This window comes from Mercenaria mercenaria, chromosome 18 (assembly GCF_021730395.1).
Source record: "Mercenaria mercenaria strain notata chromosome 18, MADL_Memer_1, whole genome shotgun sequence".
NCBI classification, from domain to species: domain Eukaryota; kingdom Metazoa; phylum Mollusca; class Bivalvia; order Venerida; family Veneridae; genus Mercenaria; species Mercenaria mercenaria.
Genome location: NC_069378.1, coordinates 11,674,631 through 11,699,751, shown reverse-complemented (window position 1 = coordinate 11,699,751; position 25,121 = coordinate 11,674,631). Strand labels below are relative to the sequence as shown.

The 25,121-nt window shown below is 34.4% G+C and overlaps 1 protein-coding gene across 1 annotated transcript in view; it reads right to left on the bottom strand.

The window, feature by feature from the left end:
- LOC123537955 (titin-like) overlaps nucleotides 1-25,121 on the bottom strand; it is a 402,126-nt gene that overhangs the window by 189,215 nt on the left and 187,790 nt on the right. Inside the window, exons 111-131 of the mRNA XM_053530681.1 lie at nucleotides 20,651-20,716; nucleotides 19,846-19,896; nucleotides 19,243-19,545; nucleotides 18,821-18,936; nucleotides 18,175-18,367; nucleotides 17,652-17,697; nucleotides 16,950-17,018; nucleotides 15,818-15,886; nucleotides 15,306-15,374; nucleotides 13,515-13,928; nucleotides 13,000-13,068; nucleotides 10,752-11,006; nucleotides 10,383-10,510; nucleotides 9,833-9,887; nucleotides 8,806-8,886; nucleotides 7,938-8,028; nucleotides 7,300-7,603; nucleotides 6,422-6,597; nucleotides 1,910-3,844; nucleotides 667-827; nucleotides 92-270 (exon numbers count right to left, since the gene is read on the bottom strand). Of these exons, the coding sequence (XP_053386656.1) occupies nucleotides 92-270; nucleotides 667-827; nucleotides 1,910-3,844; nucleotides 6,422-6,597; nucleotides 7,300-7,603; nucleotides 7,938-8,028; nucleotides 8,806-8,886; nucleotides 9,833-9,887; nucleotides 10,383-10,510; nucleotides 10,752-11,006; nucleotides 13,000-13,068; nucleotides 13,515-13,928; nucleotides 15,306-15,374; nucleotides 15,818-15,886; nucleotides 16,950-17,018; nucleotides 17,652-17,697; nucleotides 18,175-18,367; nucleotides 18,821-18,936; nucleotides 19,243-19,545; nucleotides 19,846-19,896; nucleotides 20,651-20,716 (4,830 nt within the window). The remainder of the gene's footprint in view (nucleotides 1-91; nucleotides 271-666; nucleotides 828-1,909; nucleotides 3,845-6,421; nucleotides 6,598-7,299; nucleotides 7,604-7,937; nucleotides 8,029-8,805; nucleotides 8,887-9,832; nucleotides 9,888-10,382; nucleotides 10,511-10,751; nucleotides 11,007-12,999; nucleotides 13,069-13,514; nucleotides 13,929-15,305; nucleotides 15,375-15,817; nucleotides 15,887-16,949; nucleotides 17,019-17,651; nucleotides 17,698-18,174; nucleotides 18,368-18,820; nucleotides 18,937-19,242; nucleotides 19,546-19,845; nucleotides 19,897-20,650; nucleotides 20,717-25,121) is intronic.

The window sequence follows — 25,121 nt, the reverse complement described above, 5'->3', positions numbered from 1 at the left end:
CTTAAATATGCCAAAAAGATGAAAATTTTAAACCGATCAAAAGACGAAAAGTTCCAATTTTATAAAAGTTCAGAGAATTTTTTCTCCTTACCTAATGGGTTAACAAAGAGTTCACATTTTGATGTAACAGATCCCGCTTTGTTTGTTGCCATTACGGAATATTCAGCGTCATCTTCTGGTTGAATGTCCTTCATTATCAAAGTAGCAAAGTTTCCACGAATGTCAATAACATGGCGATCATCTGGCTGGATTTCTACACCATCACGATACCTGACAGAGAAAACAGTAGTCATTTCTTATATTACGTTATATATATTCTGAATAAAACACTGGATATCAATGTAGGATAAAGTCAAAACAGACCACTAAAAATAATGTATCATTACATGCATGATCTAAATCTGAAAAATAAACATTCTTTTTAATTAAATTTACACTGCTACATTAGGAAATATATAATTATTATATTTGCCTGAATATTGAGTGGTCAAAATGACTTAACAGTGGATGTCAAGGCTAGCTCTTAGGGGTGGAGGGTTGTGAGGAGGGGTGGATACACGAATATCGTGTCATACCAGAAATGTATTCAGGCATCTGGATATCCACTTGGTAAAAACAAAGTCTTGTAAAATAGATAAAAATAATTTGAGCAATGTGTCTACTCACCAAGTAAGTTCTGGGAATGGTTTGCCTTCGACCTTCACAATAAAGGTCACTGTGTCACCCTCGGTAACTTCCTGGTCAGAAAGTTCTTGAAGGAATCTTGGTACTTCAAGTTCAACACTGATTTCTTCAACAGTTTTAATGGGCTCTTCCTCCAAGGTGATCTAAGAATTGTGGGTAAAATAGTATGATTCAATCATGGAAAATTCATTAAATTTTTGAAATTTTGAAATCGAATCATTTACAAATTTCATCCAATAAAGAAGCTTGATCTAAGTAACCCCTTACAGCTACTTCAATGACTTTTTATTTCTAGATTATTTGATTGTTAGTAACTGTATATGCAGATTGGCCCAAAACCCATATGAAAGATGTATTTTTATATAATATATACAGAATAGGATAGAATATATAACAAAGTACCAACAGAAAGCCGCTGAACACAATGGCAACTCATATCAAACTTTTTTATTCGCAACAAATGATCGCTTTACGCTAGCATTGTTTTATTTTATAAACTTTCCTGATATACAAAATTTGTAAGAATAACTTGAGCTGTTAGCTTCCTTTATAAGTTGTTTTAATGATAACTTCATGTATATTACTTAATCAACCCAAAATGTATGTAATGGACTAACCCATTTAACACTTGGGGATTGTCTATTACAAAAATGTAGGGGTGAGGTAATAGGAATTATTATACGATTTGAATACATGGGGGTGAGCAAAAATGTGCGCGCCGACTGCTGGCAGAAGTTAAATTTTATTATTATTTCATTATTAATAAGTAACAACATAAACTGTAACATGCTGAAATCTTTTCACAAAATTTACCATCAAAACATTTAAAAACTGGGGACATAAACAGGGCTGATGAACAATCAACATAAAACAGCACTGCAATACAAACTGATGCAGGGCTTTCAGCATATCTGACAGAAACTTGTTTAGGAGAACAATAAACAGGTCATGCTTTCAGAACAGTGTCATTTGATATCACCGAGTCATTCCATAAAATCTTATGCTTTAGATTAAACACCTCAAAACTGAAAGAGAAAACATGGGGGGAAATAGGGTTCAAGTCAGTAAGTAAAAACATTCAAACTACAAATTTTGCCATCAAGTGACTTCATTTACTGGTACGAAGCAAATTCCGGATTTGGTACTTCATTTTTTTGAGAAAATATACCATTCCCCCTATTTCCCCACTTCATATTTTCCTTATCATGTGCTACCCCAGAATTACCTCCTGTGGTGTGTGTTCTTCTCTAACCAATGTGGACCTCGCAATTGGACCTTCCACATTAAAACTCTCTTCCACATCAAATGAGGTATCGCTTATCTCGCCTTCATGTGGAATCTCCATGGAAACATCAGCAGACTCAGATTCTTCAGGAACAGTTTGGAGTACTTCATCCCTTAATGGAATATCTACTTGTCTTACACTCTCAGCACTTGTTGTTGACTCAGATTCTGATGTTTCATCACTCTGTGGTTCTTCATCTTCAGTTATTCTGGACAGTTCTAACTCTTCAGCAAAACCTGTATGAATTTCTGGGGTTTCACTCCTATCCTCTTCAACTCTCACTTGTGGTTGTGGTTTCTGTCCTTCATCCTCTTCTGATGACACATATTCTCTAACCTCCATTACATGTTCTGGCCTCATTTCCAAACTATCAACCAGAGTTATAAATTCTTCTTTGATAGTAGAAGAATCCTCATCAGTTGTCTTGCCTGGTGTGTCTCTATCTGAGACATGTACAACAGCATCAGGACTTTCACCTTTATGCGGTGTGGTGTCTAAATCTACAGTAGTTTCCAGATCAGTTGTAACATCAAGCACAGACTCGTCTGTTTCTCCAGGAACATCAGACTCAGAATCAGAAGATTCTCTTTTTAATCTCAACCTTGGTACTGGTAAACCTTTTCCATATGGATATTCCCCATCAGTTGGTCTTTCTTCACTTTCACCAGCCATATAAATTTCTGGCACTGCTCCAAGTTTGTCCTTACTTCCAGGTTCATCTGTGTCTAGAATATACTTTTTCTTTTTCTCTGGTGTATCTGATTCGTCACTATCACTACTCTCACTGCTTTCATCTTCAGATGCAACAATATGTCTTTCAGGCTTTTCATAAATTGCTGGTTTAACTGTTTCAATAGCACCAATATCCGTAGCACTTACATCAATCTTCTCAGTGTCTTCAGTTGTATGATAATGTTCTGGTTCTTGATAAAATGGTCCATCTCTTAATCTATTAATTTCTTGCATATACTGATCACCAAAAACTCTAGCTGGAATAGCTCCCAGAGATTCAGATCCATCATAAGATTCATCTAAGTCTACCTGTTCTGTTACTTTAACATCTAATGCTTTTTCTGGCTCTTTAGAAATTTTACCACTACTTTCAGTAGAAGAAGAAGTAGATTTTTCTTCAGATGATTCTTCAGAACTTTCAGATTTCTCTTTTGGACTTTTAACCTTTTCATCATCCAGTTTGATAACTTGTTTAGTAGTGAATGGTGACTCTGTCTCAGCATCACTGTCTGAGATGACTACATTCTCGTCATCTTTATCCGAATATTCTCTGTCAGAAAGTGAAACATCAGAGTCCCTTCTCTCAAGTTCTGCTTTTCTATCAGACATCAAAGAAGCTATTTCTGAATCTGGCAACTCTGAAACTTCATCTTCAGTCCTTACTGACATATCAACCCCAAAATGTCTGTCACTTATGTAACCTTCTTTTGGTGTTTTGAACTGATATTCCTCTTTAAAGTCAATTTCAGGTTTAACTGACTTTTCTCTTAGAACTTGTTCATCGATTTCAACATCGGCTGTGAATTTTGGATGTTTGTCTTCTGGGTGAGTTTTAGTCTCAAAATCTGTTGTAAACTGAGGTTCTGCTTGCTTTTGGATTAAAAATGCATCAAATTCAACTCCAGTTATTTCTGGGATGTACTCTTCACTACTTCCAGTTCCCTGCCTTGTAAGCTCTCTAGGTTTGGAGGTAACCTCAACTTCCTGTGTATCCTCTTCAGTAGGGAGTAAAATATGGTCTTCAACAACTATTTCCTCCTTAAATATAGCAGGACCTTTTTCATGCTCACCATCAAAATTGGTCATTTTCCAAGTGAAAATTCTGTCACTATCTAAGTTTGGAAGCGGCATAGCATGCGGTGACTAAAAACGAAATACAATGACACATTGATAGCTTCATGCATTTAGATAAGCCTCTATCTAGAGAGGTTATTCCATTTATTAAGTAGGCTGTTTAATTGCAAAATTGCCATCTGTATTAATACTTTCCAGTCATAGTATGACAGGCAGTCATAAGGAACAATTAAATGAACTATCCACTGTAAGAGCTGTCATTAACTGAAAATCTATCAAGTTTTATATAGAAAAACAATCTCAGTAATGATACATAGCCTGTATAAATTAAATGATTTTGATTTGACTTGTTAATGCCTACAAAAATATTATACGATAAGAATGAACTCAAATATAACAAATTGTTTGTAGTGTTGGATTTAATGTTACACCGACATTATTATAGGTCATATGCTGACTCTTACAGCTTTAGATGGTACAGGAAGACCTTAAAGCATTATTTCAGGAATGGGTGGGGCACCTGTTAGAACCAGCAATCTGAATTGCTTCCTTATCAGAATGAATTCTACACCCAAAACTATGTTTCAAACCCACAGCAATGGGGGCAAGTAATTTGAAGTCACCAAACTTACCCGCTTGGCCATGAAGCATCTCCCCCATCCACTTTCCCCTATAATGAACTATAAATATGATGAATAAATTAAAAACTTTTCTCTATCTATCTAACATGGGTACAAAATACATTTTGAGGGTTTTTGTGGTGTAACATTATAATATAGCTAAATCAGTTGAAAACCCAAGGTCAGTTAGGAGCCAATTCAGAGCCCATCTTGTATTGGTTTTATGTCTTCCCAACTTAATATAAAACTTATCTAAATAGACATGACTGATTCTGCCTTTGTGATCAGTGTAGACCAAGATCAGCCTGCACATCCATGCAGTCTGATCATGATCTGCACTGTTTGCTATTCAGTCAGTATAATTTGGAAAGCACCCCTTTTAACAGTTAATGGTACTGTCCAAATTGAAAGATGGACAAGTTCATTATAGAAATTTAGCAGGATAAGGGTCAAACATACAACAGAAGCTGGCTATGTATCTTTCTTTGGATGTGCTCAATACTCCTGGTATAATACAGTCTTTTTGAAAGGATCTGGTATCTGTTAGCACATAATTTCAACAAAAAGTGTTATGTGACATTTCTAAATTTTCTTTATTAATGGTCAATTTCATGTTAATGACAGCTCTTCATGTCACCCTACTTAACTGTTCAGTCCTTCACCAATCTTAAATTAAATGAGACATTTCTAGAGGGACAGTTCAATCTTGTGGTACACTGAAAGCATAATACATCTTATCATCCCATACACCTTGCTGAACAGAAAGCAGTTGTTTCCCTTTTTTCTGGTAATTTTAGGTGTATACTATATGCTGCATGTGTGCTGTGTGCAGTGTTCAGCTCACAAGGACAAAACGTGTACAGAGGCAATTGTGTAACCATGTGCTGTTATAATACTGTGTAGCAAAATGTGTAACTTTTACAGTTATATAAATAGTGTTGGTTTTTTTCTCATAGTTTTCAGATACATGTTTCATAAAAATCACATCTGATCAAAATCAGTTATGTTTAATACATTTTGCTGCCCAGCAAAAAAATGAAAAAATATATATGTATGTAAAACCATTTATTTCAAAGGCATAGAATTTCATGGATTTCATAAATTAGGCAATGCTAGTTGATCAAATCTACAAATATTGGCATCTTTATTATGACAGGCATATTACATTGAATCAGAAAATCAATTTCATCTTCGACTTCAAAATGTGAAATATCACAGGCAATGTTTACATCCTTGCCCCCAAGGTTCAAACTTGAAAAACCCCCACATTGTTATACCTTTTATCAAAATACCTTATGTCTTAACAAAAAATTAGATTTTACTGCCATTAAAATACATCAAACCATAGAATCCATGAACTGAATTGCCACATGAAATAAGATGATTTTTACTGTGTCAGGTTCAGAAATAAACATTGCATGCTTTAGTAGATATTTTTTTATAAAAAGTACTTTTTTATCAGAATGCGCTCGCAAATGCTTCATGTTTATAAAGACAATGCAATGCCATGAAAAAATAATTTACTAACCATTAAACTTAATAATTCAAACTACATTATACATTTATGCCAAAGTAATCTAGCATTTTCAGTCATACATTTATTCAGATTTATTCAGATTTCTAAGTAATTATTCTAAAGTAATTATTTCAAGACCACAAGAAAGGGAGACTATCGGCTAAATTTGTGTAGCTAAAGCAAGTTCCTGTGTGAAAGTCTTGATTATATTTTATAAAATCAGAATTTCTTTATCATGCCTACAAATCATGAAAAAACATAGTAAATTATGTTTAAAGATCATCATTTTCAAGTTTTTAACAAAGAATATATCAAAATTTATTTGTTTCTAAAATATACAATATAGTTTATTTCATGACTTTGGCTAGTTTAAAATCTAATTATTGATCTTCTTTATAGAGTTTTTTCAAAAGTTTTGTGATATGTTGACAATGGAGACTGTACAGAGTTTTTTTTTCTATTTTCCCAGAATTCCATAGAAAGCAACAGGACGTTAGTGGTGCCACCTACCTGGATTTCAGCCTCAGTGTCCTCCCCTTTCTGCTGAACAAATTCAGCCTCAGTTTCAGAAACTTCAACAGTAAAGTCAGCAACTTCCTGTGGAGCTTCTACAGTGACATCTGTCTCCTTGGTGATGACCTCAGCAGTGACCTCTGGGACAGTTTCCTCTTCTGCTTCAACCAGTTCTAAGAAAGGAAGAAATTACCAATGGCGAATTATAGACCTTGAGACAATAAGATGAAATTGGAAAGGAAAAAAATATGATCTTTAGTAGATACTGCTCAAAGAAAAAAAAACACTTAGGCAAAATTTATCATGAAAATAAAGGCTGCAAACAAAACTAATGACAACAATCTTAACAGAATATACTTAAAAGAAAGTGGAGAATTAGATACATTAAATATTGAGCTTATGAAATTAAATTTAAAATGAGCTATTGTATACCATTGTGAGCAGGTAGTTTTTCAAGTGAACTTGGATAAGTTAATGCTGTGTTAGGTCCACACAGTCAGTTAGAAGGAAAATGCCAGTGAAGTAGTATATATACTTTTGCATGGAGTTTTTTTAGTTTTCCCATCATTCTATATCAAATTATTTCCATTTACTGTGAGATTATATATAAGAGATAGATACCTGAGTGAATATAAGATATGAAATAAGTGTCTGGAAATAAAATTTTATGCAAGTTAAATGTTGCGGGTTAGATAAGTAATTTTCTTACTACAAGAGGATGTTTTAGAACAATATTGTTTGAAATGATTTCTGAAAAGTATTTTAAATTTACTTACAGAAATACAGTGATAGAAAAACTTAGTTTAAAAAAACAAAACACTTTTCTTCTGTCTGAAATGCGTTTTTGTTTAAGTTTAAAGCACAACATAACATACCAGTTATGGTCAGCAAGGCAGTTGCTTCCACAGAGCCGGCCTCATTTGTTGCTCTGACAGTGTAAATACCGCTGTCTTCTGGGAAACTTTCTGGGATCTCTAGAGTGCTCTCCCCTTCCTCCTCTCCAGGTATAACTCTGTATACATCATCTGATTTGATTGGCTGGTCTGCATGATACCATGTGACCTCTGGGACTGGCTGACCTTTGACCTTGCAAGTCAATGTGGCGCCCTCTCCTTCATTGACAGTGAGGTCACCGATGCTGATTACAAATTCAGGGGCATGTAACTCTGCTGTCTCAGCCTTAAAAGGAAATAATGTGTGTAAATGATCAACTCACTTAACATTTGTTTGTGGAAGCCATTTAAACCTTAATTATATACGTATAGCTGAAGTCATACACGCAATTTAAATTGAAACTTAAGGAGAGCCAAGATACAGCCTACAGGCATTTATACAAGCTCAGGCGGGCACCTGGGTAGAACCACCAACTTTCTGAAAGACAGCTAAAGGCTAAATGAAACAGATGATTTTACTTCATATAAGTGTGTGCAACAATAAAGCTGGGCTCTTGCTGCCATCACATACTAAAATCAGAGTACGTTTTACTTAAACTATAAACAGAAAATGTGGCTACCTCTGGAATGACAACAGTTGCCTCCACTTCCTGTGTTTCTGGTGTTTCTGTTGTCAAGGTAACAGATTCCTTTACATCAGTCTCGAATTTCCTGGAAATATCAATGGCCATCATGCATAACATGTTTTCCTAACATACATGTATTTGATATGACTGAGAAGAAATATTTAAGTTTGGTAATCCTATTTAATATAATCTATTTAGAGACAAAAAATTTATGAACAAAGTAAGATTAATAAATGTTAATCATTAAAACTTCAAGGATGTTCAAGAAAACTCCACAACGAATAAAATAAGTTTACAAAAGTGTGTAAATAAACCAAAAGGTCACTGATGACTATCTAAACCAAAAGGTCATTATGGTTATGTTTTCAGTTTTTCTACCAAATCGACTAACATTCAATGACAATACCTCAATGGGCTCTCCCAAAACATTTCTAGCTGATGAATATCACGTTTACTTATTACTTTATATGTTTGTGCAGAATCTTTCTATTTTCCTTATTTCTGCTTCCAAAAAGGTATTAATATTAAAATGTATCTAAATATAGTGCAGTTGCAACCTGGTATCTCGAACTTGCTTATAAATCTCAAAATTCCAGCTATCTCAGACATTTTCAAATCCCGCCCCAAAAACACATGCACAAAATATCATTTTAAGTCGAATTTCGGTTATCTCGCAGTAAAATTTTTTATCCCGTGTAATTCGAGATACCATGTTTCAACTCTGTATCAATATACTGAAAAGTCAGTTTTATATAAGTATGGCCAGAAGTAATTAATTAATTAATTAATTAATTAATAGGTGTTTTTAAAACATGAAGGAATACATGCCTGCTGTTAGAATAGTTTGTTACAGAGAACTTACTTTGATTTCTGAGCTGAGGATTTTAGTAAAGATCTAAAGTCAAGTTGCTCCATGTCAAACTTTTGACCAACTTTCGTTTGCCTGTTCATGCAAAAACAATCATTTTAATGTCATGCAAAAAGTCATTTAAGTGTTATGCAAAACAGAGTTAGATAGGGGAAAAATCATTGTCCTGGAATAATTGTGTATTAGAAATCTTAGTAGTATGGAGACTAGGAAGTGAATTTTTTAGCAGTCTGCCATTTTGCCTGACTCCCTGGCTGCATTGTTATTTTCTTTTTATCAAACACTATGCTCTCTCCTAAAAAGTTCCTTAATATCACTTCATAGCCTCATTCCTGTATGCCAAGTACAAATGATATTAATAATGAAAATGTTGTAAACACGTAGAATAAATACATGCGGAGTCTGTATAGGATTGAGTAACATAACATACATACTGGACACTGTATTCATTGTTTGAAAGTCATCACTTTCTGCATTTTTACTTAAAAGCACTGCACACTTTGCAGTCTATTTATGATGTTTAAGAGTTTATCCTACTTTTTCAACCAATAACATGACAGTCATTTTTCAAAAAATTACAACATTTATTCCAGTAGAGAGTATACTATATGTCATTTATTTCAACTTCAACAAAAAGTGTTACTATGGGGAAGATCTATAGAAAAATTCTGACAAGCAGTAAGTTTACAGTGTCCAGTATTCTCTTTTAAGGGCAGTTTATACAACTTTAAACATGCATTTCAGATCTGTCAACATTATAGCAGATCTCTAAATTCTTAGTTTTGGGTTGAAGGAGACCAAAAAACATTCAATGACACAGGGATTTTGCATAAAACAATACTATCAAACAAGACAAAACAATTCTAGCAAACAAATTAAACAAAATACGTCTAGCAAATACTGTTTATGAGCATTCTGAAAAATTCTTGTCATATAATTTTTCTTACTCTTCCACTTTGGTTGGTTCTTTAGCTGTTGATATAAAAAAAGAGATTTATGTTACCATGTAAACAAGACTTACACAGGTTTCTTCAAAGCCAATCTAAAATCTAGTTGTTCTGGTTCATCAATAAGATCTGGAAATACAAGGTCAAGGTCATGCAATACACAGTTCAGTGCAAAGTCATTTTTTATGTATAAATTCAATTTGCAACATTAAGGTCAAGGTGATGTATTTTCATAATTTACCAGCTATACAAAATAAACATAAATTCTAATCACCTGACTGTGTCAATGAAAGATGCAGCTGTTGAGCAGTTTAATATAAACATGGGTGAAGCAATTATCAAGAAAATATAAGCATTTTCTGGACAGATCATAGGAGAAATAATATACATGTATGTGTTCTACAAGAAGTCATATCAATTATAAATAATAAACTTCCTTATATCTATCTGCTCATGTTCCAAGATTTCCTACATGGTAAGTTATTGTACTAATGTGTTCTTTCACAGGAGTTCACTGACAGAGTATCGGCCTTGAAACTAATGAAACTACAAGCAATCATGATATATCAGATGAAAAAAAAAGTCTGTGAGTACTAAGTAACAGAGTGGTAATTTCTGACATACCAGCAACTTCCAAGGTGCAACTGCATTCAACCTCTCCAGCCTCACTAGTGGCCTTGACAGTGTAGACTCCAGTATCTTCTGGGAAGGCTTCAGCCAACATCAGGGTACTCTCACCTTCAGATGGGTATCTGAGAAAAATATCAAAATAGTTCTCGTTTAAAATTCTTAGTAAATTAACTTCCCAAGAAAAACAACTTCTAATAGATGAAATACATTTTAATCTTTCCAAACAGAGTGCACTCTAGAGAGGCTGTACTGTAAATGACATCCATTAGTAATACAGTGAAATACCGCTCACTCAAGCATCCATGACTCAAGAACCATGGTATAGTCAAGGTAAAAAAAAAAATCTGTCTCTACTATTTTTACCTGATTTTGTAAATTTCTCCATCTTCGATTGGTTCGTTGTCATGATACCAAGTAATTTTTGGTGCTGGCTCCCCTGTTGCCTTAGCAACAAATTTAGCAGGCTTGCCTTCTTTGACCTGAACATCTTCCAGAGTGATAACAAACTTGGGAGCAACTAGTTCTTCTTGTTCAATGGTTGCCGTGGTTTCAACCTCTGACACAACTTCTTTTGTTTCCTCAGCTACTTCCAAGGTCGTGACCTCTTCCGCAAAAGTACTGAAAACATTTCAAAAGAAAGTAAATTAAAAGACAAGGAAAACATAACAGATCACCCTTTCTACCAACCCTGATGGTTAGTTAGTGCTAATTTTGACACTATAATGTTTTTCAAATGCAAATGAAATTCTGAAGCATGATAACTGAGCCGCACCATGAGAAAACCAACATAGTGCGTTTGCGACCAGCATGGATCCAGACCAGCCTGCGCATCCATGCAGTCTGGCCAGGATCCACGCTGTTTGCTTTCAAAGCCTATTGCAATTAGAGAAACCTTTAGCGAACAGCACGGATGCGCAGGCGGGTCTGCATCCATGCTGTTCGCAAACGCACTATGTTGGTTTTCTCATGGTGCGGCTCATATTCATAACAAAAGCTGTGGAATGAGCCAATCAAAGATATTCAATTAAACTTATTAACTACAATTTATAAGGTATCTCCACACAAGCTTCAACCCTATAAACTTTTAAGGTATCTCCACACAATCTTTTACTCACTGTAAAATTTTTAAGGTATCCAATATAATCTTCTGTTCACATTTATATTTTTAAGATTTCTCTGCATAAACTTCACTCACTATTCACTTGCCTGCTTATGTTCAATTAAATATGTTAAACTACATTTTTGCAGTTTAGAAGTTTATTTCAGGTTATGATCAACTGTATGATTTAAGACATGCATATAAGACACAAAATTTTTACATGCGTAATATATTTCATGCACACAACTGACAAAAAATTGAAGAAACATATTGGTCAAGATATATATTTAAGAAATAAAGTTCTTTTAATCCTAAAATACATGCTGTTCTCAGAAATACATCAACCATGGAAAAAAAGTGACACAGTCATAGAAAAATGACACCAATGAAGAAAAGTGACACACATATAAAGTATGTCAAACCAGATACGAGTATATAAATATGAGAAATGGATAAACATCAAACTTACAATGAGGATGGTATTACAATATTTCATATGAAAGATGCATACTATTTGAGCCGTGCCTTGAGAAAACCAACATAGTGGGTTTGCGACCAGCATGGATCCAGACCAGCCTGCGCATCCACGCAGTCTGGTCAGGCTCCATGCTGTTCGCTTTTAAATCCTATTGGAATTGGAGAAACTGTTAGCGAACAGCATGGATCCTGACCAGACTGCGCGGATGCGCAGGCTGGTCTGGATCCATGCTGGTCGCAAACCCACTATGTTGGTTTTCTCATGGCACGGCTCATTTATATATTTGAAAAAGCCCTTAAAGACGCTAGTTAATTAGAAACATTGCTAACTTCCAAAAGCAATTAAGGACTTGCTAAATACAGCAAAAATGTTTCTAAAACTTGTTCATGTAATAAAAGTTTAATTTTCTGAGAAATTTTAAAAGAAATCAAACACTAGCATCTCTGCCATCTATAAAGAAGGAACTTTGGATTGATATAGAAAGGTAAAAAAACCCACTACATTCCCAAATCATGAACTGAACCATTTTGTTGTACGACTACACCAAAATTTATGTAAACTGTACCATTATAATGTAAACTGTAACATTACAATGTAAACTGTACCATTACAATGTAAACTGTACCAAAAAAAAATACAGTTTACAAACACACAACTTACACTCTTTTAACTTTGGGGAGATCACTTGGAGCCTTTTCGCTAAAAGCAATATGCAAGAAAGCAAATAAAAAATGAACTGCAAAAGAACACAAGCTCTTTTATTTTCCAAAATAATCCAAAGAAAAGTCCTGTTTAAAGAACAGATGAAACAAAAATGCTACCTAAAAAGACAACAGATACCATAAACCCAATTGCAGATTTATGAAAATTAAATGCATTACACACAACATAAAATTTTACATTATTTTTCTTTACACATTTTTACTGTGTTATGGTAAGCCACACTATGTAAAATGCATAGATTTCTTTGTTATATTTCATGAAATGTTAAAATGAAAATTTATGAACACAGTATGTACAATGTTAGTACTTACATATTAGATTTAAGGACTCCAGTATAATCAACTTGTTCCGTATCAAATTGTTCTTCCACTTTAGTTTCCCTGCACATGCAAAAACACATACAAAACATGCAAATCAGTTTATACAATTATGTTTGATGACGAGTTTACACATATATTGGAACTTATATTAGTTGTTAATATACAAATGCATTACAAATATGCAGCAATATTGACACATGCTCAAGTCTTTTTCAAAATCTTATATATATTTTGCATATCAAAACCTTTAATCACTGGAATTTTGTTCATAAATTATTTTTTAAATTTTACTGGACAGGTATTCCAAATGCCCTTCTGAAATTTAAGTTTCAGTCACATAAACCATAATGTGTTAGAAAATCAATTGTAACCAAGACTATGGGAATGTTCTATGAAATGCCAAATTTTGTTTAATTAGAAAAATACGATTTTATTTTGACAGTTTCTATGAAAAGTACGAGATAAGCACTAAATATTATTTCCATCACCCAACTTTGTTCACTTACACTTTTTTGCTCAAGGCATCCCTGTAATCAACTTGTTCCATATCAAATGTTTCACCAACTTTTGTTTCTACTTTATTCTGTAAAACTTCCCTATAGTCCTTTTGTTCTGCCTCATAATATTCAACATCCCTTGTTTTTACACTAGTTTGAAGTGCTTCTCTATAATCTACTTGAATTGTTTCAAACTGTTCACCAACTTTTGTGTCAACTTTTCTCTTAAGAGCATCGGTATAATCTACTTGTAAAACCTCGAACTTTTCGCCGACTTTAGTGTCTACTTTTGCTTGCAGAGCATCTCTGTAATCGACTTGTTCTGCTTTGAATTGCTGTCCAACTTTTGTTTCAACTTTAGTTTTTAAACTGTCCCGATAATCCTTTTGTTCAGCACCAAATTTTTCTCCAACTTTAGTTTCACTGTGCATGCAAAAATAACAAAATGCAACAAGGTCAAACAATAATACTCATGCAATACAGTAAAGTGTTCAAAATCTGCTTCTCTGGCAATATTGTACTGCCATTTTACTGGTATTGCTGAAAAATGGGCCCATACTAACCAATGTGAAGTCAAACTTTCTATCATTGTAAAATCATGCTAAGCTCAAATAAACATTTTCAAATGAAAAAGCAAATGTTTTTACCACAATATTTTTGAAGCTTCTACATAATAAAAAAAAAAATAAAACCATATATATTTCTTCATGGGGAGTTTTGGTGATTATAAGATCAATAAAAAAAAAAGATTTAAGAGTTTTGTTTTCACATGAGAAGCAAATAATTGACTTTATTTGTTACTTTTATGCATATTAAAAGCAACATATAATAGAAGATATTCATGCTTTATATATCATTTACATACTTGATTGGTAAAGAGCAGTTCATTTGGTATATATTGATTGTTAACTTTATATTTTCACTCATAAGTCTCTTAATTTTTCATCAGGAGGCACTTACTAACTATACCTTAGATATAAATTTATGTAATACAAAAGACAAGAACTGCTTCTGTAGTTAAGAATATGTGTAAAATTCATTTGCAAAAATATGACAGACTTATGGGTGAATATATATATTTACTGGTAAATTTAATACAATGTATATGGTTGGGACAGGAATAAATTCAAGATATTTCTTCATTCATTTTGGCCTCAGACAGGTGATTGTAAGAAAACAGGTAAGTTTTATGGCACCTCAAAATAAACAGGTCATATATGTTCATAACAGTGAACAAGGTGTGTTGTAGGTCACATGGGCCACATTGCTAAGGTTTAAATCATTACCCTTTGCCTTTCACAGGTCTTTTTCTAAGACTTTTTCTGCAGAGTACAAAGTTTCAAAACATTTTATTACAGTTCCATTACCCATTTATGGCAGGCACATATATACATCGTATATATATATTTTTACATTAATATATTTAGTGTGAATGAAATAAAAAAATCTTGATGCTTATTGATTTGTACTCGAGTGTGCTTCCTGGAGGGTACCAGTACTAGTGCAAGTGGGTTCAGTCACTTGGCTAGCAAGGCTCAAACCCGCAACCTCGGTCTGAAGTTTGTAAACTGAAAACTGCTGAAAGGATTTTTAATTTTTTTATAAACTTTTATGCTATCTTAATATCCATATATACCCACTACATAGAAGAAAAAGACACTTTTGCCATGAGGCATGGAATCAAACATTTACATCATTAAGCCTGGAACCAGTAGTTTATTCTACATCACTTCTTATATTGTTTTTAAAATGAAGATTCTTCATAAGAAAAACTACAAGAAATGCTACAACAAAACTTACACTTTCGTGACAAGTTTCTCCCTATAATCCCTTTGTTCAGCTTCAAATTTTACTCCAACCTTAGTTTGACTGTCATAAAAAATCAAAATTAAAATTAACACATTGTGTGTAATTAATTGAAAAAGAAAAGGGGTAAGGAAACACTGTGTGAGATACCTCACATCAAAAAAACATATTTCAAGGGAGAATTCAAATTTATCTCTAGCGGCATTACTTCTACATTTAGTATCAAAACAATATCTTATCCTCTTTTTCTTAAATATAAATAATGTAATTTGTTTTTTAAATCAAGGGAGGCGGGGAGTTGGGGGAGAAGGTTTGTGAATCGAAAAACCTTATTTATTTAAAAGATGCAAAATTTCATGATCAATTTTTAATTTTAAGACGGTACATATACACTCATTCTGATATATAAAGTTAGTATTTCTGTGCATGTATGTAATATAGATGTGCACAATATATCAAGTTTTTATTGAAGCATTAAAGCTTACATATTTCTTTTTATTACTTACACTTTGGTTTTGAGATTTTCCCTAAAGTCAACTTGTTCCGCTTCTGTTTTCACACCCTCCTTAGTTTGACTATAGCATGCAAAAAATAGAATCACAAATAACATTCTCAATACAACACCAAACAATCAATAACAATCTTCTTTAAGCTAAACCAAAAAGCCTTTTAGCTTAATCAACATTTAAACTATGTCCTTTCAAATAAATCATTATTTCTTCAGCTAAGCGTCAACTCAAAGCAAGTGCATTCCTTACAGCCAGATAGGCTTAGCTAAACTTTCAAACACAACATAATTAATCTTGTAAAGTGCTAGCTAAATATTACAAATGTAGCCTTTTTTAATAAATCAGTTAAGTCATAAGAAAAAGCCTTTTTTACACAACATTTTGCATAGAAAAGCAATATTTCATTCCAACAACAGTTTTGGTAGTAACATGCATTGTTTCCTATGCAAATCCTTGAGTAGGAAAATGTCTGGTATATGTTAAATAATTCCAAAAAAAAACAACAACATTCAATGATAAGGAAAGTCCATGGATATAAAAAGCTCACACCAGTTACACTGAGACTGAGGGTAGTAAGTTAATGGGACTGGTTCCAAAACTGGAGGGCAAGTAGGGATGCTCATATTCAAACTGAGCGTAGGTAATGAGGCTGGTTCCAAAACTCGATGGCAAGTATGGATGTTCATATTCAAACTGAGGGTAGGTAATGAGGCTGGCTCCAAAACTGGAGGGCAAGTAGGGATGTTCATATTCAAACTGAGGGTAGGTAATGAGGCTGGCTCCAAAACTGGAGGGCAAGTAGGGATGTTCATATTCAAACTGAGGGTAGGTAATGAGGCTGGCTCCAAAACTGGAGGGCAAGTTTGGAGGCTGATTTTTACATTGAAGACTATGTAATGGAACTGGCTCTAAAACTTGAGGGTAGATACAGACATTGATATTTACACTGAGGACATGGTGGTTCAAACAGATACTGAAGGTATATAATGGGACCTGTAGACGAGGAGGGTGTGGAGGCTGATAATGACAGAGGATAATGTAATTTGACTGGTTCTCAAAATCAAGGGCAGGTAAGAGGTTCATTTTAAAACCTTCTGAGGTAAAAGATATGCTGGATTATACAACTTACACTGCAGTATGTAGATTGCTTCTGAAATCCTTCTGCTCTACAACCTTCTTAAATCCAACCTTAGTTTTTCTACATTAAAACAAACATACATTTCTACAATTATTGTCAAAACAACAAAAAATCATAATGGAAGATGGACACTTGCATAAGCACCTCAAACAATTCCATCTTTCTAAAACATAAACAACTGTTTTCCCACCTCCTATGTAAAACAAAACAATGAATGTACCACTAAAATAATTTTAAGTTTACAAGTGTCCACCATCTGAAAGATTATGTTAGTTATCAAAGCTAATACTACTGTTTTGACTGGTGGCTATGAAAGAAACACATGCACCACAATGAAATAATAAATCTGATTTTCTACATAAATTAAGCAAACAAAAATATTTTATTTAAAACAAAATGCAATTGAGGTGAGTTCCTCCTACCCATTCCTTTATTTGAGCTTTATTACATCAAACAACTACAACACTCAGTTCTTTGTTATGATCAAATTTGTTACATGCCTTTAAAACCAAACTTCTTACACAATGTACCAAAAACTGTTTAAATACCAACATCTGCACTATTTACCATCATTCACCTAAAACTTCCAAAATACAACATCAAGTAATACCATTCCATTCACAATATAAACATTAGTCATATAATATTACAATCATGAGTTCCCTATGTTTGGAACAAGAGAATTTCACTTACACTTTGGTCTTCAGTTGTTCTCGGAGGTCTTTCTGGATAGGTGCTTCTGTAAAATATAAATGAAAGATATGTTCAACATTATTAAATGAAAGAAAAGTTGAGATTAATGACACTTAACTTTTCAATTTAATTAACTTTCACATTGTGTTCATCATTATTGTTAATTAATTGGTTACTGCAATGCTTATGAATAAAGCTGTGCTGGATTTTTAACACTGACAAAATGTAGGTTGTAAGTAAACTGTTCATGGGAAGAAAACCAGGTGCTCCTTTCTGCATTTATTCAGACATATGTAGGCACCTGCCTGGAACCAAAAAAACACTGACAAGTCAGATGACTCCAACATAAAAAATTATTTGTCCCAAAGCACTGTGCCTGGCTAAAATGATGAGACACAAATGATTTCAAGTGACTGTAACCACTTGCTAACAGAGACACTATAAAATAAAAGAAGCAGATACCACAATATCCCGAAGATGCAATAAACTATATTGAATTATAAAGACAGAAATGACCCCATACCTTTAACAATGAGTGAGGCGGAGACTGTTTCCTCGCCCACCTCGTTGATTGCTACACACTTGTAGGTTCCAGCTTCCTGTGGTGTCACAGAATCCATAGACAGCGTTGTCGTGAAAACGTTACCGTCTTCAATCATCTCCACTGTATGAAGTTCATCCTCTTCCAACTGTACACCATTATGACTCCAGTATATCTGTAATATAACGATTTACTTTTTAATTATTTAATTCTGTGGGCACAAAGTTTCATATTTTTTGCCAAAAAAATATAGTTCATGAGGATATGAATTCATATAGCCTGACCTTTGAAGATAACTGAAAGGGAATTTTACTGACAGAAATTTATTCCCCAAAAACATTAATAATTTTACAGAATTGTACTTGACATTACTTTACCAAAGACCAGATTTTTAAGCGACATGTACTGATACTTAAAAAAAATATTGTAATTTAAAATAAGTAATTGCATTTCTGCAACTTCTTCACACGTTATATTAGCCTTTAGTTAAATGTGGAAAATATTTTAAGTGAATTTTTGCTTTCTGGATTTCAACACAGGCTATTTTCATCCACAATTTGCTGGAGGTTTTGATAGTAATAATATATCTGCAAAATGAAAAAACAAACCCAACAACAACAAAACTTACATCAGGTTTGGGTATAGCTATGACACGTGCAGTGAAGGCTACAGGTTTACCCTCGTCGACATTCTGGAACTTGGGCTTCTGCTGGAAAGTCGGTTGAATGACCTCTTCCTCAGCAACTAACAACAGTGCAACAATAAAATCATCAGATAAATAAAAGCTGGATAAGGCTGAAGGTAACTGTTACAAATTACTATCGAAAAACAAAACTTTGCAATACAGAATATGTATTTTTAGTTTTTCCAATAAGATGACATTTTTTTACTAAAAATTGCAGTTTTCTAAATTCCCAGAAATGGTTGTATAGTGCTTGCAAATATGAAGCTGTATTTTGTGTATAACTATACTGCAGATTGAACTATTCTTTAAATATCAACTCACTTTACACTGGACAGAAAATGTTGCATGAATTTTGCATTGCTTACCTTCAACAAAGAGTTCAGCTGTGGACATGGCTGTGCCAAGTTCATTCTTTGCGACCACTGTGTATTTCCCAGCATCCTCAGGGTAAACGTCAGGTATTGTCAACATGCTGACACCGTCCTCAAGGGTTATTTGGAATTCTTCGCCCTCTTCAACCTGAGTGCTGTCCTTAAGCCATGTAATTGTCGGGAGAGGTTCACCCTTGACGACGCACGTAAACTGAGCTTTACCACCATCGGCAGTGACAATATCCTCCAGCTGAGTTGTGAATTCTGGTGCTGTCCTCACTACCTGTTCTTCTACAGCTGTTTGGTGGATAGATAAATGCAGTTTAGAAAAACATTACCATTATATTAAAAAATATTTACCCGTTGATCATAAATTTTCTTACTATACTTTACTACATAATTACAATAACATAACAGTCATCTTCATAATCATAAGTTACCCCTCCTAACAAATTTCCACTGTACTTTTGGTTTACACATCAATTTTAAAACAGAAAATATAATTCTATGCTACAAAATTACTAAAAACAATGGAAATAAAAGGACAATTACTTAAACATGTTCAGATTACAGAATTTTGAGAATTAGAAAGCTTACTGTGTAACGGGACTTTAGTTTCCTCGTCAGAGATTGTTTCTTTTTCCTCTTCTGAAATATAAAAACAGTCAAACCTAAAAACCAGCACATTTCCTCCTTCTTAGTTCACTGTCCTTTAAAGCTTTATGAGCCGCGCCATGGGAAAACCAACATAGTGGGTTTGCGACCAGCATGGATCCAGACCAGCCTGCACATCCGCGCAGTCTGGTCAGGATCCATGCTGTTCGCTATTAGTTTCTCTAATTCCATTAGGCTTTGAAAGCGGACAGCATGGATCCTGACCAGACTGCGAGGATGCGCAGGCTGGTCTGGATCCATGCTGGTCGCAAACCCACTGTGTTGGTTTTCTCATGGCACGGCTCATATATTTTATGAATTATATCCATGACCAAACACCTTACAGAATTTTTTTTTTTTTTACTTTGCTGACATTTCATATATCTTGGACTTCACAGTTTCTTAATCCAGAGAAATGATAGAAATTCTAACTAACATTGTGTTGCATTCAACACCAGACTGGCATATAATCTCTACTTATGTACTCATATATATCAAATTAGCATGACCACTTCGTATACAGTCAAACCTGTGACTGAAGATCAGTTTCTGAAAGTGATGAAAGGTCTTTGTTAACAGAATGGTCACTCATAACAGGTAAAACTGTACTGGTTTTGGATAAATTAGATAAGGAAATGTTGTCCTTTTAAAGGGAGGTTAATACTGGTGTGGTCTTTATTCTAAAGACAGGTCTAACTGTATTTCAGGTTGTTACTATATAATTATTATGGTTGCTATGGTTACATACCAACTTGTTTCTCTTTCTCAGAGAGATACTCCTCCTCAATAGTAACTTCCTCTGCTACATCTTCACCTGATTAAAGATTATATATGTCCAGATTATATACTGTGTTAAAAGCATTGTGCTACAAGTAATGTTAATTTTATAACAACGAAAGAGACCTTATATATAACTACAATCTCCCATCATCCAAATAATATTAACAATAATAAAAAAAACTTAGACCCAAAGCAATTTTTTCCTTCCTTTCTACTTACATCCCTGCCCCCTCCCACCACCACCAAAATAAACACTCCCTCTGTACTTTGCAGTCTTCATGTTCATTTTTTATGTTATTTCTTTAAAAAGAGATATATCCCCTTTATAAATGGCATAGGTTTAAAACTCCTTTTGAAGATAAAAACTGATATACATGTAATGTTACAACAAAGCCTCTTTCTAAGTTACACAGCTAATATATATGATCTAGCAGTGGGGTTACATAATATAAACATGTTTACAACAATATTATCCTTTTATATGTGCTAGAATTAAAAACATATAGCTAAAGGCTGATCTTTTTTACTTTAATAATCTCTAACTGTGTAGAGCTAACTTTTGAAATCTTACTTTTAAATCTAATCAAAAATCCTTAAGAGTCAGTCAAAATGTCAGACTAGATTATGCAGTATCACTTTCACAATCAGAAATCAGACAGCCAAGAGAAGCCGAGTTGAATGCCGTGAAGTACAAACAAAATCTGTTCAAAGGAACTGTCAAAAACAAAAACAACATTAACACTCTATATAATGTGTTCCAACCACAATGTCACACTTAAATTTGCAAGAAACCACTCATGAATAGACAATGAACTAGTAAACACAAATATACATTTGTCAGGATGTTTTTTAAACAGAAGCATAAGATATGAAAAGACGCTAAGCTATTGCGCTTTAACATGTTGTCAAAACTAAGCAGGAGTTTATACACTCCATGTCCTTTTTTGCAGCTACAGTTATCAAAAACATCAAAACACTTGCAAAAAAAACTCAGCTCACATAGCTTACACACTTATTATAAATACATTTTATCCTTACACGAAATACGACAGTGCATAATTATGCTTTGTATAGTAAATCGAATCAGCCTATAAGTAAACTAAAATTCAACCCAATGTTCTTGTTTTGTATAAGAATGGATGCACTGAATCACATCAACAATTGCAAGAGATAAATATCTTTCACAAAGAGACATATCATTTAAAAGAACTTCATTAGCTCGAGTTAATGAAAATATCACAAACATCATAATACTATGATATATATTTCAGAACTACAAACCTGTACACAGGATGCCAAAAATGCTTAAATTCATAGCCTAGAATGTTTTCCCATAGCATTAAAAAATGATAAATATTGTCTTTAAGAAAAGGTCTGACATAACAGTTACATGTTCAGCTTCATGCTATATATTGCATTGCAGGAAGAGGGATGCATGGACTTCATGGAGGTTTGCGTCATGCAGGACAAACTGACATGGCAGAAAGTAAATCAGAAATGTAATCGCATGCAGAAAATCCTATACCTGGACAAGGGAAACCAAGCTCAGAAGAAACCTCCTCTTCAGAATCAATCTCATAAATCATTTGTACACCCAATTTTGTTTTTAGACTTTGTTTTAAGTTATCAATTTCTGTTTCCTTTACTGGTAACTGACCAGATTCTTTATCAGAGAGATCAGTGATATGCATGTCCACTTCTGCAGTAGTTTCTGCATATCCAGGCTTTAATTTTGGTTTTTGTGTATGTTTCAGGTCAGCTTCTGTTGTTACTTTGATTTCCTTTGCTTCATGCTTAATTTCAGTAGCTAACTCTGGAACAGTTAATTCAGCTTCTGTTTCTGATTCTACTCTCTCCTCTTCAGCATCAACAGGAATATGTGCACCGGCAGCAACATCTTCCACAACAATCATGCCAAGTTCAGATCGTATTTCAATCTCTTTTGCCTCAGGCTTTATTTCTGCAGCCAACTCTGGGATGGCTAATTCAGCTTCTGTTTTTGATTCTACTCCCTTTTCTTCAGTTTCAACAGGAATATGTACACCAGCAAAAACATCTTCCACAACAGACATTTCAATTTCAGTTGGTACTTCAATTTCCTTTTCTTCAGGCTTAATTTCAGCAACTAACTCTGGAATGGTTAATTTAGCTTCTGTTTCTGATTGTACTCCCTCCTCTTCAGTATCAACATGAATATGAACATCAGCAGCAACATTTTCCACAACAGACTTACCAATTAAAGGTGGTAGTTCAATTTCCTTTGCTTCAGGCTTGATTTCAGCAACTAACTCTGGAATGGTTAATTCAGCTTCTGTTTTTGATTCCACTTTCTCTTCTTCAGTTCCCTCAGGAATATGCACATCACCAGCAACATCTTCCACAACAGACTTGCCAACTTTGGTTGGTAGGTCAATTTCCTTTGTTTCTGGCTTAATTTCAGCAGCTAACTCTTGCACAGTTAATTCAGCTTCTGTTTCTGATGCTACTCCATCTCTTTCAGTTTCCAAAGGAACATGCACACCAGTAACAACATCTTCAACAGCAGACATGCTAATTTCAGATGGCAGTTCAATTTCCTTTGCTTCAGGCATAATTTCAGCAGCTAACTCTGGAATTGTTAATTCAGCTGCGGTTTCTGATTGTACTCCCTCATCTTCAGTTTCATCAGAAATATACACACCAGCTGCAACATCTTCAACAACAGACTTGCCAATTTTGGATGGAATTTCAATTTCATTTTCTTCACCTTTTATTTCAGCAGCTAACTCTGAAATAGTTAATTCAGTTCCTGTTTCTGATACTTCTCCCTCCTCCTCAGTAACAACAGGAATATGCACATCAGCAGCAACATCTTCTACAACAGACTTGGCAATTTTGGATGGTAGTTCAATCTCCTTTGTTTCTGGCTTAATTTCAGCAGCTAGCTGTGGCATGGTCAATTCAGCTTCTGTTTCTGATTCTATTCCATATCCTTCAGTTTCCAAAGGAATACGCACACCAGTAACAACATTTTCAACAGCAGACATGCTAATTTCAGATGGCAGTTCAATTTCTTTTGCTTCAGGCATAAATTCAGCAGCTAACTCTGGAATTGTGAATTCAGCTGCTGTTTCTGATTCTACTCCCTCCTTTTCAGTTTCAAAAGAAATATACACACCAGCACCAACATCTTCAACAACAGACTTTCCAATTTCTGCTGGAACTTGTTTTTCTACTTCAATATCAAGAACTTCCTCAACTTCAGGTGTCTGTTTGATCTCAACCTTGACTTCTGTTGATTTTGGTGTTTCTTCTTCAACTTGTGCTGTAGGTTTAATTTCAATTTCAACCTGTGCTGGAGCTGCTTTTTCTACTTCAATTTCAAGAAGTTCCACAACCTCAGGAGTCAGTTTGATCTCAACCTCGACTTCTGTTGGTTTCGGTTTTTCTTCTTCAACTTGTGCAGTAGGTTTAATTTCAGTTTCAACCTCAGCTGGAGATGGTTTTTCTACTTCAATTTCAAGAAGTTCCTCAACCTCAGGTGTCGGTTTGATCTCAACCTCGACTTCTGTTGTTTTCCGTTTTTCTTCTTCAACTTGTGCAGTAGGTTTAATTTCAGTTTCAACCTCAGCTGGAGATGGTTTTTCTACTTCAATTTCAAGAAGTTCCTCAACCTCAGGTGTCGGTTTGATCTCAACCTCGACTTCTGTTGGTTTTGGTTTTTCTTCTTCAACTTGTGCTGTAGGTTTAATTTCAGTTTCAACCTCAGCTGGAGATGGTTTTTCTACTTCAATTTCAAGAAGTTCCTCAACCTCAGGTGTCGGTTTGATCTCAACCTCGACTTCTGTTGGTTTTGGCTTTTCTTCTTCAACTTGTGCTGTAGGTTTAATTTCAATTTCAACCTCAGCTGGAGATGATGGCTTTTCTACTTCAATTTCAAGAACTTCCCCAACCTCAGGTGTCGGTTTGATCTCAACCTCGATTTTTGTTGGTTTTGGTTTTTCTTCTTCAACTTGTGCAGTTGGTTTAATTTCAATTTCAACCTCAGCTGGAGCTGGTTTTTCTTCTTCAACTTCAAGAACTTCCTCAACCTGATGTGTCTGTTTTATCTGAACATCCACTTCTGTTGGTTTTGGTTTTTCTTCTTCAACTTGTGCAGTAGGTTTAATTTCAGTTTCAACCTCAGCTGGAGATGGTTTTTCTACTTCAATTTCAAGAATTTCCTCAACCTCAGGTGTCGGTTTCATCTCAACCCGGACTTCTGTTGGTTTTGGTTTTTCTTCTTCAACTTGTGCTGTAGGTTTAATTTCAATTTCAAGCTCTGCTGGAGCTGCTTCTTCTACTTCAATTTCAAGAACTTCCTCAACCTCAGGTGTCGGTTTGATCTCAACCTCGACTTCTGTTGGTTTTGGTTTTTCTTCTTCAACTTGTGCAGTAGGTTTAATTTCAATTTCAAGCTC